Here is a 17,831-nt window from a genome sequence, read left to right on the forward strand (position 1 = left end):
TTCTTAATATATTGGTTGGGCTAGTTGTCATTTGTCTCATCCCCTTTGATGAGTCTTCCTTGCATGCATCACTGTGGGTAGTGCTGGCCCATCTCTGGCAAAGGAAGGGGTTAATAATAAAGTGTCTGTGTGTGTGTCTGAGAGAGGGAGAGAGTGAGTGTGTGAGAGAGTCAGAGAGAGAGTCAGTCAGAGAGAGAGAGAGAGAGTCAGCCAGTCAGAGAGAGAGAGAGTCAGCCAGTCAGAGAGAGAGAGAGTCAGTCAGAGAGACAGTGAGAGTCAGTCAGAGAGAGAGAGAGAGTCAGTCAGAGAGAGTCAGTCAGAGAGAGAGAGTCAGTCAGTCAGAGAGAGAGTCAGTCAGAGAGACAGTGAGAGTCAGTCAGAGAGAGAGAGAGAGAGTCAGTCAGAGAGAGGGAGGGAGTCAGTCAGAAAGAGAGAGGGAGTCAGTCAGAGAGAGAGAGTCAGTCAGTCAGAGAGAGAGTCAGTCAGAGAGACAGTGAGAGTCAGTCAGAGAGAGAGTCAGTCAGAAAGAGAGAGGGAGGGAGTCAGTCAGAAAGAGAGAGGGAGGGAGTCAGTCAGAGAGAGAGAGGGAGTCAGTCAGTCAGTCAGAGAGAGAGAGTCAGAGATGCCAAGTGTCAGGAAAAAAACATTAATTTTATCGTTCTTTTTTTATACTGTACTTTTCGAAATAAACCTAAGTTTCTATGAAAATTTAAGTTTTTTTTTTGCGGCCCACATAAACTTAAACCTTGTTTATTTGGCCCGTGTTAGCCTTTAAGTTTGACATGCTTGCTTTACACCAACAGTAGTTGCCCACATATGGGCTCCGATACTTAGGAAGTGATACCGATACCTTCCCCTGTGTTTATGTTGGGATTTTAATGGTCGCCCAATACTAAGATGACTTCCTGTTGGTCTGCATGATGCAGGAGATTTAAACCGCAATTTTGATTCCCATGGAGAACGCTGATACCTTGTCTAACAGTGTATCATGGGAAAAAGGGAGCCCCCTGGAGTTGAACATAGGATTCAGCTCCCGGGACACCCCAGCTCACTACCTGGATGTAGTAAAAAAAAAAAACAAAACAAACAACTGGGATTCCTATTTCAATATGGCGTTTTTAAAAAAAAAATTTTAATGGCAATCCCTGACCGCCAGAGCGATTTATCTTTGAGACCATGCTTCTTCGTTCCCTGTACCTCAGGAATTTAAAATGCCACAAAACATACAAAAAGTAGGGTTTTAAAACTTACGAACAGCCATTTCAATCGGAAAACAAATGATATTTTTGAGTTGATTTTCTATGATTGATGCTTTACCAAACTTTAATGACAAAATATGCAATGCAGCTTCAATGCATCGCAACACTACCCAGCATAGGGTGTTAAAACTGATGGCAAATTCCCCAAGTGGTTTATCAACTGTATTGAATCCCGGGGTCTTATCATGACAGCTGAGGTGTGGAAAGTCTTTCAATCTAAGAGGATTTCTGCTCCTGCATCTCCTCAAAAATATTCTTCAAGTTATTCTTCAGCAACGGATCACGATTTTCAGGCTCTGGAGGTGGCTGCTGCCGTACCTACACAATAAAATGCAAACTTTATTATTAGAAAGGACATCATTTACACCGCCAGTGGTATCAACTTGCCTCTGTGTGCTTGACAAGTCACAAAAGGCAAGTGCAGCACTTCAAATGAAAGGGGAAAAGACACATGGAGAATACTGGAAAACAGGGGGGGTAGGTATTTGTGGGTGGGTGGCCAGCTGGGAGTTGGGCAGAGCCCAGTGCAGTGGGAGTATGGCGAGGCCTGTTACCTTAATCAGCATCTCCTGTTGCTACGTTGTGTTGTTGTGTCTTTGCGTGATAGCAGGTGGAGATGCCGGCACCTAAGACGCCCCGTGTTCTCCCCCACAGCAATCAGTTTAAATGTTGTGGGGAAGAGCGTGCCCTGATTTATAGATCACAAATACTTGGCAAATAGAAAATCCACCCACTACATAAAGTCAAACAGCATCAAGATAGCATGTCAATTGTGACAACTCCTGTCAATGATTCAGTCGTTGTCCAGTTGTCTTTACAGACAGCGATGTGAAGACTTGATAAGGCTGCGCTTATAATGCCGGCGACAGCGACGTCGTGTCAAAACAAATATGGACGCCGTCGCGTGCGCTTATAGTAGGCGCGACGGCTTGGTCGCGATCGTTGGCAGTCACAATTTGATTTCTCCAGCGTGACGTCAGCGTCGCAGGCGACGGCACTATAAGCGCGGCCGAAGACCTGCAGATGTCAGGTATTACAATGCTGACAGATGTGCTACAATACTGAGTAACTACAAAGCTACGTGTGCAAAGGTAATTACAAATGTTAGCCACATGGGCTACAACTACACGGAAACTGGTTTTGCATGATCTCTATTGGCACAAAAAGTGCTAGTCCTGGAGTGAAATCTGATATGGCTCTTACCACAGGCACTCCTTTTCTCCTTAGAATAATGCCTTCGGCGAGGAGGGCTTTCCCTGTCTCTTCAAACAAATTCTGCTCATCCACTTCTCCTACTTTCTGAAGTTCACTGAATTTTTCCACAAACCTAAAATTGACACAACATTTTTTTTTTTTTTAAATAAAAATCCTAAATTTTATTAATGACGTTTTTATTTGTGTAATTAAAAAACATGTTGCCTCTAATGTAGAAATATGTAATAGTCACTAACCTAACATTCACAACAAAGAAGTTTGTAAAAACAGCTGGTTAATGTTTTTTTAGTGGGTTTAGGTAATGTGTGTATTGCAGTGGCACATAGTTTTATTTTTTTAATCTTTTTTTTTTCAACCAAAAAAGTTTTTATTGCGTGTATGGTACAATCATCACATACTCTACCAACCCATTGTCGTATATAACAGTACACATAACAACTCATTTTGTATTTGGACTCACAAAAGACATACCGGGGTTACGCACAGACCAACCAGACTACTCAAGGGAAGAGGTGGGGAGGGGGGGGGCTGCCACAGAAAGGCTCCGGATCAGATGGGCTCGTCCTGGAGATTACGGCCACAGAAAGGCTCCGGATCATTTGGGCTTTGAAGACTTCAGGTCCGTCAGATCTCGGGCTAGCTGCTATCTTAATGTTTGCGTACGTCCGCGAGTGTGTACACTAGCCCCTGCTCACTCACTTTACTACCGAATTTAGTTGTCCCTCTTTGCTGACTGTATTCTATGTCTCCCCGTCAGCCACACTCATCCAAGGAGAACGCGTCTAGAGCTATTAAAGCAGTATGTTGGAGGCATTGATCCCTGGGATATCGTTCAGGGCTAACCATGGAGCCCAGACTTTTAGAAAGTTTGTGCTGGTGTCGTTAACCAGACTCGTTAACTGTTCCATCCGGCAAACATGCCAAATTCTATTTCTGATTTTTGGGATATTTGGTAGTTCGGGCTGCTTCCACAATGCTGCGATTTCGCACCTCAGGGCAGTTGCAAAATGTGCAATTAATTTGTGCTCCGACCTGTTTAACCCCGGGGTGCGTCTGGCCAGCAGAAACAACCAGGGGTCCAAAGGGATCGCGCAATCGAGAATTCTCTGGAGCCAATTTCTGATATCTTCCCAGATTGGGAGTATCTTGGTGCAACCCCACAGCATGTGCAGCAAGTCTGCCTGCTCCCCACATTGTTTAGGGCACAATGGAGGGTAGCCCCTGACAAACTTTGATAATCGTAATGGGGTCAAATACCACCTCATCAGGACCTTATACGCGTTCTCCTTCAATGTCATGCAGATTGAGCTCTTAGCTGCCGCCAAGACAATATAGTCCCAGTCCTCGTCCTCTAGTGTGTCCCCTAGATCTCTTTCCCATCTATTCTTATATTTTAATGTCACGTCGGCGTCAGGAGTCGGTCAGACTACCGCCTTGTACATCGTAGAGATAAGTCCCTTGGTTCCTGTTCCAGTAGAACAGAGCTGTTCAAAATTAGTGCGTTGAGCTCGAATGGGAAATTTATCATAGAAAGCTCTTAGCTGGAGGTATCTAAAGAATTCTGAATTTGGAACTGATTTTTCAGACTTAATTTTTTTTTAATCTTTTGCTATAAATATATATATATATTTTTTAAATGTACATGAATGCAGGTAAACGCAAATCGTGGGGTGTTAACCCATAACGAACCTTATTGATGCTCTCCCTAAGAGCCAAAATGGTGAGAATGTAAGGTTATGCATGTCTGTGTTCTCAACTAATAATGGAATTTGACCTTCCAGTTCAACCTTTTGTTTATTTCTTACACTGATACAGTACTACTTTTAACCAGAGGGACAGAAAACTAATTAAAAACCAAACGAACATTTGCCAGTTACAAATGTTTTTTCCTTAAAGTCTGCACGTCTAAAATGCAGAGTTTTACTTGTTTCAAATAATGCTCTAATAAATAAATTAGATCATGTTTACTAATCCCCAAATGTTCACTCATTAAGATGTGTTAATATTTCTGTGTCATCTCCAACATTGCCCCATTCTAGCCAGTTCCCTCAACTCTAATAGCATACAGAAGTTGAGTTCCTTTATCTGTATCGCTAATGGCAAGGTAGCCAAAATCAACCAGAATTAAAAGCTGACAGTTTGGTTAACATCCATTTGGTGGTTTATAGCACATAACACAGTCAGCTTTTAGTATTTTTCGTTCACCTGGAAATGTTAATCACATACACTACATACTGATTTCTCTTTCCACACCCACATAGACTGTAGTACTGTATGCGGATACACCGTCTTACCTCTGAGATGTGGATTTGAAATTTGTTCGGGACAAATCAAATACTCTCGGACCGCTGCCATATGCTTCGTAGAATTTGCTGTGGGAAACAGAATGTGTTATTTTTAAACATAATGAATAATCTAATTCGGTATCTGGACAAAATGTATTCTGCTTAAGTCATTGAAATGTTGTAGTGAGAATGATAAAAAGAAGCTTTAAATTACACATGTATGAAAGTGGAAGGTTTGCTAGGGTCCTATGCATTTTCCGACCCACCCACTATACCAATTTGTCATTATATTAAGTATTAATAGGCAAAAGGCGTCCCTCAGGACTTCACTTGCACTCCCCCCCATCCCCGTCTCCCCCAGACAGAAGCTGTTTGCATGGACAGTAGCTTCTCCCAGCTACTTAATGAGTGTGATTGCTATTGAATACTGGCTTTCCCCCTGCTAATCACTAGTTCTCAGTGTAAGAGGAGCAGGACACTATTCACCAGCACACCTGTACTAAGCAGCTGACTGAAGGCGAAAAGAAAATCATACCCACGGCTGCAACATCCTATCTAACTGAAACATGCTACCCTTTTCAATGCTATGGGGTGGTACATGCGGCCCTTGAAAGCTGCAGTTCAGTCAATATCCTGCATGTGTGTTTTTTTTAATAAATCAGTTCTGTTTAAAAAAAACAACTTTGAAAGACCAATTTTCTTCTATTCTATTTTAACAAGCATGCTTGTTCCTATAGCAACCATTTACATTCCCCATATTTAAAGATGTCGCCAAACATTGCCGATCAATAGACGGAGAACGAATTGACCGGCAGCTATGCAGTTCTTTAGGTAATTAGAGATTGCCCACATGAAACTATTGAAGTAAAAAATATCAATTTAAAAAAAAAAAAAAAAAAAAAAAAAAAGACTGAACTGCAGCTTGAAGTATATTATGTTGTTATTCCTGACTTTTCTACCCATACTTTGTTTGAAAAAGGTGTTTATTCGTCAAAAGAATACTTCAGCCCAGAAATGTTGTGTGACCCATCTTGCAATATCCGTGGACTTTTTTACATGTATATTTTGGAAGGGAGTTTTTGCTTTTATATTGTGTGGTTGTTTTTCTGCCATCTGGGTAGTAAATCCAGCTCTGGTTTACAAGTCCTCCAATATATGTATATTCTTTTAGTAGATTATTATGCTGGATTCGTAACTGGGGTTCTACAACCAGTGCTCCGACCTTTTAATTGGTTTGACGTATGTCCACATGCATTCATAGAACAGAAAGGATAGACAGCACAACAAAACTATGATGCAAGCCGATAAGCAGGGTGCAAAAGGAACAAGGAGGACCCTATTTCCTCCTAAACAATAAATCAACAAAAAAATATGTTCCAGCACACACTGTCTAATAGAAAAATCACAGAAACAAGGGAATAAGCCAAAAATGTAACAATGATTTAATAAAAAAAAAAAAAAGCACAATCTGTAATCCAAAATTGCAAATCAATGTGAAAACCCCAACAGATATAAATGACCCAAAATTGCAAACACAAAAGTAAAGAAAAAAGGGGGAAAAAACACAGGGGAGTGGAAAGGGACAAGGAAAACCATAACGGGGAAAAGACGGGGAGGGAGGGGAAAAGGGGGAGGGATATAGGGGGCAACGTTTCGGGGTAACGACCCTTTACCTCAGGTCCCAAGGGACCAAAAGGTACCTCCCTAACCCTGTGTACCCCAAAATAAAATGCAAACCCAAAGTAAAGCGAAGGTATAGTGATGTATGTGCCAAAATGCACAGATGATCAATAACATCCAGAAACAGCAAAAAAAAGTTTGAATCCACCTGTATAGAGTCCTCAATGAGTGATATGTCAAATCTTTCTCTCCCTCTCCTGCTGTTCCAACCGGGTATTGCTCAGGGTTAGGGAAGTACCTTTGGTCCCCTGAGACCTGAGGGAATGGGCCGTTACCCAGAAACGTTGCCCCCTTATATCCCCTCCCCTTTTCCCCCCCTCTCCCTCTTTTTCCAGTTGGGGTTTTCCTTGTCCCTTTCCCCTCCCCTGTGTTTTCCCCCCTTTTTCTTTACATTTGTGTTTGCAATTTTGGGTCATTTATATCTGTTGTGGTTTTCACATTGATTTTCAATTTTAGATTACATCTTGTGCGTTCTTTATTAAATCAGTGTTACATTTTTGGCTTATTTCCTTGTTTCTGTGATTTTTCTATTAGACAGTGTGTGCTGGAACATATTTTTTTGTTGATCCACATGCATTCATGTTTTGTATTTTACAAAATGTAACAATGGGAACATTTGTTTGACTGTGTAAGTGTGCTTGGGCATCAATACAAGACCAGAAGACGTGAAGACTCACGCTCGGATGACATCCTCAGTGTACAGAATGACAGGCACATTGTCAGGTGGATTCAGAATGCGCTTTGCAGGCTTTTCATAGAGTGGCTCTCTTTTTGGAGGGAAAGCAGCATATATGTCAAACCAGACAGGCTTCTGGTCAGGTTTCATTACCCCTGCTCGCAACAGATCTCGTACTCTGTGGGAGCAGAAACAGGGGGGGGGGGGGGGGAAGGGGGAGAAATTTAAAGAGACACTATACAGTACATAAACATTTGAAAGGAAAGCAGTAAATCCATGGATTAATTGGAATGGCAGGCGGCTACTTAATGCATTAGATCAGTGGTTCTTTACTTTGGGCACCCCCTGCTAGAAAATATTTGTTTCACAAAGCACTAATTAATAGATCATCATTGCCACAAAACTGTTTGGCAGATCCCATGCAGTATAGTGTCCTGAGCTTAGGGAAAGGGGTGGGGGGGGTTTGTAAAACACGCTCAATATGGTCCAAATTGCACCTCAGTGTGTGCAGACAGCATGGGTGTAACTAGGAGCTTCCAAAGTCACGTCCCAAAATGCCTTGCTACTGTGACAGCTTCTGCTGTAATTGACAGCTATACCACCCACACCAAGGTGCAGTTTGGGGCCTTACTACGTACTCAGGGACCCGCTATACTGCCTGGAATCCACATTTCAGATTTTTTTTGGACTATTATTTTTGGAAGATTATTTGTGTGGCACCTGAGGACGACACTAAATTGTGCACAACACATTCAGCATGCAGACACGTCTCATTATAATATACTTATAGTCTCACAGACAATGGAGCAATAGATGTTCACTTCAAAACAAAATACAATAAAGAACTCATGGGCTCCGTTGCCTTTAAATAATGCGAATAAGTTTTTATTGTTACATTTTACAGCATATTGTATATACAGTACGTAGTATACATATGAAAGATTATTTTTTTTATTTGCGATTACATAATAAGAGTACATTTCTGTCTCCCTGCTCACTATAAAGAATCTTTAAGAGAAAGGAGGCAAAATGAACAATTACATTATCCTTTATTAATCACAGGCACTGTAGAACAGTATAGTAATGGAGGCACTTAAAAACACTTGGTCACGTAGATACAAATGCATATTTGCAGTAACGTGACAAATATCACTTTACTAATTAAAAGCAGGTAAAGTGAATTTCCCCAAATCAGACCGAGTGTAAAGAGCCAAGGCTAAACTGAAACCAACAAAAGTATTCTATTAAGACCACCACCTCACACGGTCATGGACTTTAATAGTCTTATTTCATGTAGTATACAAATGTAATCCATTGTATTGCAATACAAGGCAGCACTCTGCGTCTAAGCTTGTGCGTCAAAGCAAGATTTGACGCCACTGAGCGTCATTTAATAAGTTATTTTTACAACATTAATTCTTTGATCGGTGCAATAATGTTTGTCGCATCCTTCTCCTCCTTGCTTCTGGGGATATCTCTCCCAATCCTGGTCCCTGCCTTATTTCTACATGCTCTCGTCCTCGCCTGCCAAATGCAACTTCTACTCATTCTGGTGTCAACCCATCCAACCTCATACCCATCCCCTGCCAACCTCCCTTCTCTCCCTTTCTCCTGTGCCCTTAGGAATGCTCGCTCCCTCTCTAACAAGTTCCCCTCTGTGCACGACTTCTTTCTCTCTCACTCACTGCTCTTATTTGCTATAAAACTGAGACTTGGCTCACTCAGTCTGACTCATCTCTGGAAGCTGCCCTCTTATGGTGGCCTTTCTTTCTCCCACACTGTGCCCTGATGGCAGGGGTGGGGGCGTGGGGCTCCTCCTCTCCTCTGCCATTACTGTACCCTTCCTATTCCTCCCTCTCTTGCTTTTCCCTCCTCACGCTGTCCAGATCTTCTCTCTTCCTGTCCACATGGCAGTCATATCACCCACCTACCTCTACTCCTCCGCCTTCTACCTTTATCACTTTGAATCCTGGCTCTCTTTCTTTCTCTCTTCCGACTCCTGTTCTTCTCCTTGGGGACGTCAACTGCCACATTGATGACCCCTCTCACCCTTGGGCTTACCACTTTCTCTAACCTCTTCTTTTGGCCTCCAACAATGGACTGCAGCCAGCACCCACAAGGATGGCCACAACCTAGACCTGGTTTTCACTAAACACCTCTCTCTCTAATTTCTCCATTTCCCCCTTTCCTCTCTGACCATCACCTCATCTTCTCTCTCTCGCTTCTCCCCATCTCCCCCTCGTTACTGCAGAAACCTGCACTCTATTAAGCTACCAGCCATTGAGTCCACTTTACGCTCCTTCCTCTCCTCTTTCAGTTCTGCTCCAGACCCTGACAACCTTATCAGGAACTACAACTCTGCCCTATTCTCCTCTCGAACTACATGACCCGCTTTCTCTCTGACATCCTCGCCCTTTTAACGCCAGACCCTGGCTAAATTCCCACATGGGCATGCTGCGTTCCTCTGAACGCCTCTGGAGGAAATCTCACACTCTTGCAGACTTCCTTCACTACAAATGTATGCTATTCTGTTTCAACTCAGTCCTCTCTCAGGCTAAACAAACCTACTTTTCTTCACTAATCAACAAGCACAAGTCTAGTCCATGCCAACTCTTCTCTTTCTCTGACTTTCTACTCGGACCACCCTCAGCTGCCTCTTCTTTTTCCTCCATCTCACCACAGGACTTTGCTGACTATTTTAAGGAAAAAGTGGAATCCATACGTCAGAACATCCCCTCTGTTTCCTCCTCCCATCCTACACTGCTTCCTAACTCTCCTCCTGCCTTCCTTGACTCTTTTTCTGCTGTCTCAGAGGAGGATGTGCCACTGCTGATCTCCTCTTTTCCCTCTACCACTTGCCCTCTTGACCGTATTCCCTCCCATCTCCTAAAACCTCTTGCTCCTACTATAATCCCTATGCTCACACACATTTTTAACTCCTTCCTCTACTCTGGTACTTTTTCCTCCTCCTTCAAACACGCAACAGTTAGACAATTACTCAAAAACAGCAAGCTTGACCCTACCTGTCTTTCTAACTATCGACCTGTCTCCCTCCTGCCTCTGAACTCCTTGGACGTCTTGTATTCTCTCACTTGCTCCACTTTCTCAACACCTATTCTCTCCTAGACCCTCGACAATCTGGCTTTCACACTGCTCACTCCACTGAAACAGCCCTCACTAAAATAACAAATGACCTCCATGCTGCCAAAAACAGAGGTCATTACACTCTGCTCATATTACTTGACCTCTCTGCAGCATTTGACACCGTGGACCACCCTATTGACCTTCACATTCTCCATACTCTTGGTATTCGTAACAAAGCTCTATCCTGGATCTCCTGCTAACACGTCCTCCTCTATCGATCTCTCTGTGGGGTACCCCAGGGCTGTCCTGGTACCTCTTTTCTCTGTACACACCTTTCTCTAGGTGACCTAATCACATATCTTGGGTTTAAATATCACCTCTATGCTGACGACACACATTTACTTTTCAACCCCATAACTTACACCTGCTGCTGTAAAGACCAAAGTTTCTGAATGTCTCTCTGCGATATCATCCTGGAAGGCCCTCCGCCGACAAACTTAACATGGCAAAAACAGAGCTCCTCATACTTCCTCCCAAACCTGGCCCTACTACCTCCATCCACATTACTGTTGGAAATACTATCATTCACCCAGTAGCCCAAGCATACTGAATAGGGAATCACACTCTACTCCTCTCTCACATTCAAAACGTATCTAAAACCTGTGGCTTTTTTTTCTGTGCAATATTTCAAAGATACGCCCTTTCCTCTGTTGCTCGACTGCTAAAACTCCGACTCAAGCCATCATTCTCTCTCGTCTCGATTACTGTAACCTCCTGCTGTCCGGCCGCTCACCTGTCTCCCCTACAATCTATCCTAAACGCTGCTGCCAGAATCACTCTACTCTTTCTTATATCTGTCTCAGCGTCTCCCCTGGTGAAATCCCTCTCCTGACTTCCTATCAAATCCTGCATCTCGCACTCAATTCTCCTCACTTTTAAAGCATTATACACTTCTGCCCCTCCCTACATCTCAGCCCTAATTTCTCGCTATGCACCATCCCGACTCTTGCGTTCTACTCAAGGATGTCTTCTCTCTACCCCCTTTGTATATAAAGCCCTCTCCCACTGACTGACCCACACTTCTGGAATGCCCTTCCCCTCAATACCCGACAAGCACCCTCTCTAGGACCCACTTGCTTAAAGAAGCATGAGTGTAGCACTGTGGCTAATACTATACACAGGATACATAAAGCATGGCTTCCTGCAGACGCACTTACCAGAATACCCTCCTACTATCTCTGTACGTTCCACCTACCTACCAATTAGATTGTAAGCTCTTCGAAGCAGGGACTCCTCTTCCGAAATGTTACTTTTATGCCTGAAGCACTTAATCCCATGATCTGTTATTTGTATTATTTGTTATTTATATGATTGTCACGTGTATTACTACTGCGAAGCGCTATGTACATTAATGGCGCTATATAAATAAAGACATACATCTGACTACAATGGCATTAAACTGTATGAATATGAAGTTTACGTGTCAGTCTTTCCTCAGACATTAGCAACATGTTGTTTCAGTAAGGCACCCAAGTCAAGCTATCACGAGCGACAAACCTCGTTTTGGGTGATGCAGACACAGTGAGGCATCTTTTTTTGTGAGTGCCTTATCCACATTAGGTTATTACAAGGCCATGGTAATACTGTAATAGCTACAAATCTTGTTCCTTAGACAAGTGCAGATGATGCTTGGGCAGACTAAAAATGGCAGAATTCAGCCTTCCCAATTATTTACCATTGAATTGCCTTTATAAATGCAATGCTAAGGAGGTTACCCTTGAGGGTGTTACTAGATGGCTGATGCCCACCTAGTGACATTATCACAAGAGCTGTTTACACCTCCCCCTTAAACTTGATCCAGCAGGTCAACATTTTGTGGATGTAGTTTTAATGGAGATAGACTTGGACATGATACAACCCCCTGCAACACTGAGGGGCACAAACTCACATAGGAAACCATTGCCTGTAATCACCCCTTAAACAAATGCAGACCTTCAAACTGTACCTGTCAGCTGTGGAGCTCCAGTGTCTGTTACAGCTTAATGCTCGGAACCTTGAGCAAATTACTGGAGCTTGAAAATCCGTTACTGATTTAATCAGTAATCAGCAGGGGGGTTATCAGTACTTGTATGTATATATTAGTATATGAAAATAAATCCCCCAAATACGTGTTTTATTGATAAACTGAGCTTTGTCTTAAATACATTGCACGTGTTACATTGCCAATAGGTGGTGCTCATTTGCTAGTAAGATCCTGTATGTCACGATTGACAGGGGAACCAACTTTCTACAGTATTTTGTTTAGAACCCCAAAAAGACATTTAGCTGCATCTTGTTCTGGGTACCTGGTGAACACGGTGCCCAGTTTCTCCAGTCTGCTCCCGGCCATGCTGCTGCAGGGATCCAGAGACTGTGCCCGCGAGCTCTGCTTAACTCTCTGCTGCCCACGTAACCAGAGTTTCCACTTTCAACCTAAATTTCCTGGGTCAACAGATCAAATGTCCTGGTCAAATGCCTTTGTCCAAAAACGTGTTCAAAAGGCGATAGGCAGATTTAACAGCAGTTTTAACTTGTAGGAGCAGGAGACGTCGCACTGTTCGATTCCCTTCTCTCTGACTGTTCTGCAGCAGTAAGTGTTCGAGTCTGTCTCCATACCCCGGGGGCTGGCTAACTTAAAGTGAGTGACATGCATGTTCTAGCCCCATCTTGTCATGGTGATCTACAATAAATAAATCCGGAGGTGTACCCAGGACTGTGGTCATTGTGACTTGGTGGTGGAGTATAGTTATACTCGGTGTACATGTACATACTAACAGTAGATAACCACACTGCACTATACACTGACAAGAATATAATCTGACAGCACTATACACCAAACAGGGGTGCGCAAACTGGGGGCGGGGGCACAAGATTTTTTTTTTTGGGGGGGGGGGACGACGCGGCAGTTAGAGACCCCGCACTGTTCAGGGCGAGGCCTGTTTAACTCACCTGAATTCAACTGGCTTCGGGTGATGCGTCACCATGGCAACAGCAATGTGATGTCACATGACCCCGCCACATCATTTGACACAGGATTAAAGGAGGGGGGGGCGCGACACTGGGAGAGATCAGGCAGGGGGGCGCAGTGCAGAAAGTTTGCGCACCCCTGCACCAACACATAGTATAACCTGACATATAGTACAAGAGTGAGGGACTGACTCGGGGGGGGGGGTCCATGGGGTGATTATCCCGACTTTGCTTTCCAGTCTCCACAGCCAGCACTCCACGTGAAACTCTCAGCATGGCTTACACTCACCTTGCTGGGGAGCCCACCAGGGGTCACTGATCTGTAGGACAGGAAGGGAGCTGGTATGGGGCGCTCTGGCCTCATCTCTATGGTCACTGTGCTGCACTCAGCGCCAGGGGTGACATTTCCCGGGAATCTTTCGGCTAAGTGGAAACACTGCTCCTCTCATTCAGGATAGTGCTGTCAGTTGAGAGAAAATGGAGTTAAGAAAGAAATAGCACTCACTTCTAGATTGAAAGAGATTGCTCCAGTGCCAGTCAGGAATCAGGGCTACTCCAGGAAAATGCCCAGCACATATCCAACAGGTATAAATAATAAATAAAAACCTGTCCGGTATAGTGCTCCCCACAGTATGGAGGCTGCAAGCCCAGCCCTTCACTTTCCCACCACGCAAATCATCATGACATTACCGTAAAGCACTAAACACATTGTGACTCGAATGTCAATAAAGTTACATTTGTACAAAAGAATGAAAAAATGTATGTATGGTAACTAGGCAACATCACTCGTGGTCATATGTTAACGTGGTTATGCTGACAGCACAACAGAGAAAGCAATAAAGTTGTGTTTGTACAAATAAAAGTAGCAACTAAGCAACAAGGCTCATCCACTGAACATCATGTATGACAGTGTGATACTAGCAGCACGTGTTACTGTGCAGGCAATAATATTGCAGAGATAAACTGCCATAATCAATTTAGGCATAATTACTAAAGAAAACACATATTAGTACTACATCTTTCAGCAGCTCATTCATTTGTACAATCGTAGTGACTGTGACACTAGTATATATTACTGTCTTACAAAGACCCTTAGGGCATTTATGCTTATAAAGTAAATATCGATCCAATATATTGGATGTCAGCCATCAAATCTATCTAATACAAATATATGTATATCCTGTATATTTTAATATTTCTTTATGCACATAAAAGAATATTGTTTACAGAAGGTATGTCTTAAAGAGGCAATCCTAGTAATTAAAAAAAAAAAAAAAATAGGCTTGAAGTAGGGATGTTTTCAGCGCTGAACCAGGTCAGCTCTGAGGACCCACTGCCTTTCCAGGATACTTACCTCCTGCTTCCATCCTATTTAAAAAAAATTATAACAAATTGTCCCTAGGAGTGGTACTTTAAATTAATATATAAAAAAAGATTATATCAATTGTATAAGAAATATGAAAAAAAAAAACACTTAATTTCTATAAAGTAATAAATCTTCTGTAATGATTAACTGGAATAAAACAAACAAAGAAGTGATGAGTGAATACAGGCAAATTCAAATATACAACGATAAACTGAATATTTTTAAATATCATGTATACATTATGTGAACTTATATAGAAGTAATACAAAGCACTTTATCAGTGATTTTCAACCGGGGTTCTGCGAGCTCCTCTCGGGGGTTCTGCGGTCACCAAGGGGGGAGAGCTGGGACAACTCTCCCAGCTGCCCCAGGCCCAGCGGAACCCCACATAGCAGTGACCGGCGTCTCCCGAGCTCAGCAGCAGCAGCCACCGGTTGACAGGAGGGAGAGGAAGGATCAGTCAAGAGTGCATGCGCCGGCAACTCTCAAAGTGTGAGAGATGTGTGTGTGTGTGTCAGAGTAAGGCTGCACTTATAGTGCGTGCGACGGCGACGCGACGGATGACATCACCCGTCGCCACCAGCGAAAGTTGTATTTCGCTTTGCAGCGACGTCGCAAGCGACCTGGCCATTGATTGGTTCAGAGGCAGTCACATGTGGCGACAGCCTGTGAAAAATCAAATTTGACCGGCTCCAAATTTCGCGCCGCCACGTCGCATTGCGCTTACTATAAGCGCACACAATGGCGGCAATACATTTGTTTTGCCGCAACGTCGCCGGCATAAGCACAGCCTAAGGCTGCGTTTATAGTACTGGCGACTGCGATTTTGCGCAGTGCCGTAGCAAGTACATGCAGTCCATCGCGGGTGCCCATAATGGGGTCGACGCGATCGCTGGAAGACTTCTTCGGCCCAAAAAAAACCTTGCGCACCCCTGCTTTACGGTAATGTCATTATTTGCGTGGTGGGAAATTTAAGTGGTGGTCTTGCAGCCTCCATACTATTTAAGAGAGTGGGGAGCACTATACTTGCTCACTGCACCTGACATAGGGAATCTTTCTCTGAACTGTTGTGATCTTTCTGCAAATAAATGCATGCCTTTTTTTTTCCCCAACGTAAAATGCATGCAGAGGGATTTGTTGTTTATACTTTTGGTAGTGCTGTCAGTAACCCACAGAGGTCTTATGGTAACGTGAGAGGACTTGCACTTACGGCGTCCATCTTTAATTCTGGCATAAAACCCTCCTCAACTGCCAGTTTTTACGCGAGTTGTATAACTGAAATATCGACAGTGAATGAAATGGAATTAGGTAAGCAAAGCATGTATCCACATTTCTAACACAAATATATATTTTTTTGGCAATTTTTAATGTTAATTAAATGCTTTGACGATAAGAGAAACATGGTGTCTTGTTCTATATCAGGGGTGTGTAATGTTTTAAAGTTGCGCCTCCCCTGCTCTGTTACCTGCTCCCCGGAATCTCTGTGACATCGCAGCATCATACGACATCACGTTGTCATGGAAATGTGTCACCATTTGATGTCCGCTGTGTTGTCATGGCAATGCGTCATCGCTATGAGAAGCCGGAGAGAAGGTAAGAGGTCGTTACAGAGGCCCCGCGCTCTGCCCCAGCAATCAATTTAGGCCGTGCTTATAGTGCCGACGACGCGACGTCGCCCGAAAACAAATATTGCTGCCGCGTACGCTTATAGTGCGCACGACAAAGCAACGGAGTGACGTCGCCGTCGCAAAAACTGGAAGCCGGCAAATTTTGATTTTTCAAGGGCTGTTGTGTCACGTGACGGCCCTTGAACAAATCAAATTGCCGGAATCCCGCAACGCCGCCGCCCGGCGAAACATAACTTTCGCCGGTGGCGACGTCACCCGTCGAGTCGCCATCGACGGCACTATAGGCACGGCCTTAGATATTGTGGAGAAGGCTCGGTTCAGTGTCCAACTTGTTCCAGACTGACTTTCATCAGACTATATTGAAGTCTATGAAACCGCTCATGCTAAAAATCAGTGACGAACTCAGAATCAGTGATATGGAGAAAATCAATGGGCATTGACATGTCTGATATAGTTATCAGCATCCGCAGCCCTCACTTTGTTGTCAGCCCCCAATCTGTCCTCATGAAGCTGCTTCCCTGCGTTCCGCTTCAGTTGAAGGCTATGTCCTATTAGATCTTACAATGGTTAATGAGCATTATGATTGGTAACAAACTATGGACAGTGGTGGGAGTGCATTTGATAAAAGCTGTGGCTTGGTGCGTGGTTGCTGAAGAATAGAATTTCTTTTAAAGCATTTAGAACTGTGAAGTGGGTAAACAGGATTTGAAGCAGTACAAGCTCCTTGTAACTGTGGGATAGTCACTTTGTCTCCTTTGTCCTTAAGCTCCAAAGCCCTAATGTAACATGCTGTGGAGCCGCTTCTTTGTGCAAGAAAATATTTTAGTCCCTATTGTTTAAATGGAGCTGCTCTCTTCCCCAGTGCAGGAAAGTAGTTTCACAGCATATTGTATAGTGGCGCAATAATTAAACAGTGAGCTTTAGGCCCGCGCTTATAGTCCCGGTGATGGCGACGCGACGTCGCCCGAAAACAAATGCATTGTCGCCGTCGCGTGCGCTTATAGTAAGCGTGATGGGGCGACGCAATTTTTTGCAGCCGGGAATATTTGATTTTTCAGGGGCTGTCGCCTCGTGTGACAGCCCCTGAACCAATCAGTGGCCTGGTTGCCCGCGCCGCCGCCGCAAAGCGAAATACAACTTTCGCTAGTGGCGACGGGTGACGTCACGTGTCGCTGTCGCGGTCACTATACGCGCGGCCTAACACAGGCAGAGGACTAGTGCCTGGAAGCTGTGTAAAGAGTGCTATATAAATGAATAGTGCATTATCATACCATTACAGGTAGTCCCCGCTCTTCAACGTTTCACTATACAACGAATGGCATATCGCCAGGGGTGAGCAAACTTTTTACGCCTAGACCCCCTTTTCACCCATGACCTTTCTCGGGTCCCCCCTGCCTGATGTAATCAAAATCGTATGGAAAAAAAAAACCTTTATTAAACGGTATACAATGTAAATACAAATGTCTAAATACTTATATATTTCAACAGCTCGTGCTTGCAAAATTAGGCTGCGTCCACGTTGCCGCTGAGAGCGGTGACATCTCCAAGCATGAGTCACATAATTTTGCAAGCACGAGCGGAAGGGAGGAGGGGCCGGGATCGGGGCTATTTTTGTGTGTGGCTGTGTGCATT

At 43.8% G+C, this 17,831-nt stretch overlaps 1 protein-coding gene across 3 annotated transcripts; it reads right to left on the bottom strand.

The window, feature by feature from the left end:
- Positions 1 to 1,305: 1,305 nt before the first annotated feature.
- MRPS23 (mitochondrial ribosomal protein S23) lies at positions 1,306 to 13,910 on the bottom strand. 3 transcript variants are annotated; one of them, XM_075590062.1, is made up of 7 exons: positions 13,812 to 13,899; positions 13,495 to 13,665; positions 12,545 to 12,680; positions 7,117 to 7,293; positions 4,769 to 4,846; positions 2,463 to 2,586; positions 1,306 to 1,577 (listed from the first exon to the last, which is right to left on the bottom strand). In XM_075590062.1, exons 3-7 carry the CDS (start codon positions 12,586 to 12,588, stop codon positions 1,476 to 1,478), a joined length of 525 nt encoding a protein of 174 aa, XP_075446177.1. In that variant the 5' UTR covers positions 12,589 to 12,680; positions 13,495 to 13,665; positions 13,812 to 13,899; the 3' UTR covers positions 1,306 to 1,475. The 3 variants fall into 3 exon arrangements, with proteins under 3 accessions (XP_075446177.1, XP_075446176.1, XP_075446178.1); XM_075590061.1 differs by lacking the exon at positions 13,495 to 13,665 and having other exon boundaries at positions 13,711 to 13,909; XM_075590063.1 differs by lacking the exons at positions 12,545 to 12,680; positions 13,495 to 13,665 and having other exon boundaries at positions 13,711 to 13,910.
- Positions 13,911 to 17,831: the final 3,921 nt, after the last annotated feature.

This window comes from Ascaphus truei, chromosome 3 (genome assembly GCF_040206685.1).
Source record: "Ascaphus truei isolate aAscTru1 chromosome 3, aAscTru1.hap1, whole genome shotgun sequence".
NCBI lineage: Eukaryota > Metazoa > Chordata > Amphibia > Anura > Ascaphidae > Ascaphus > Ascaphus truei.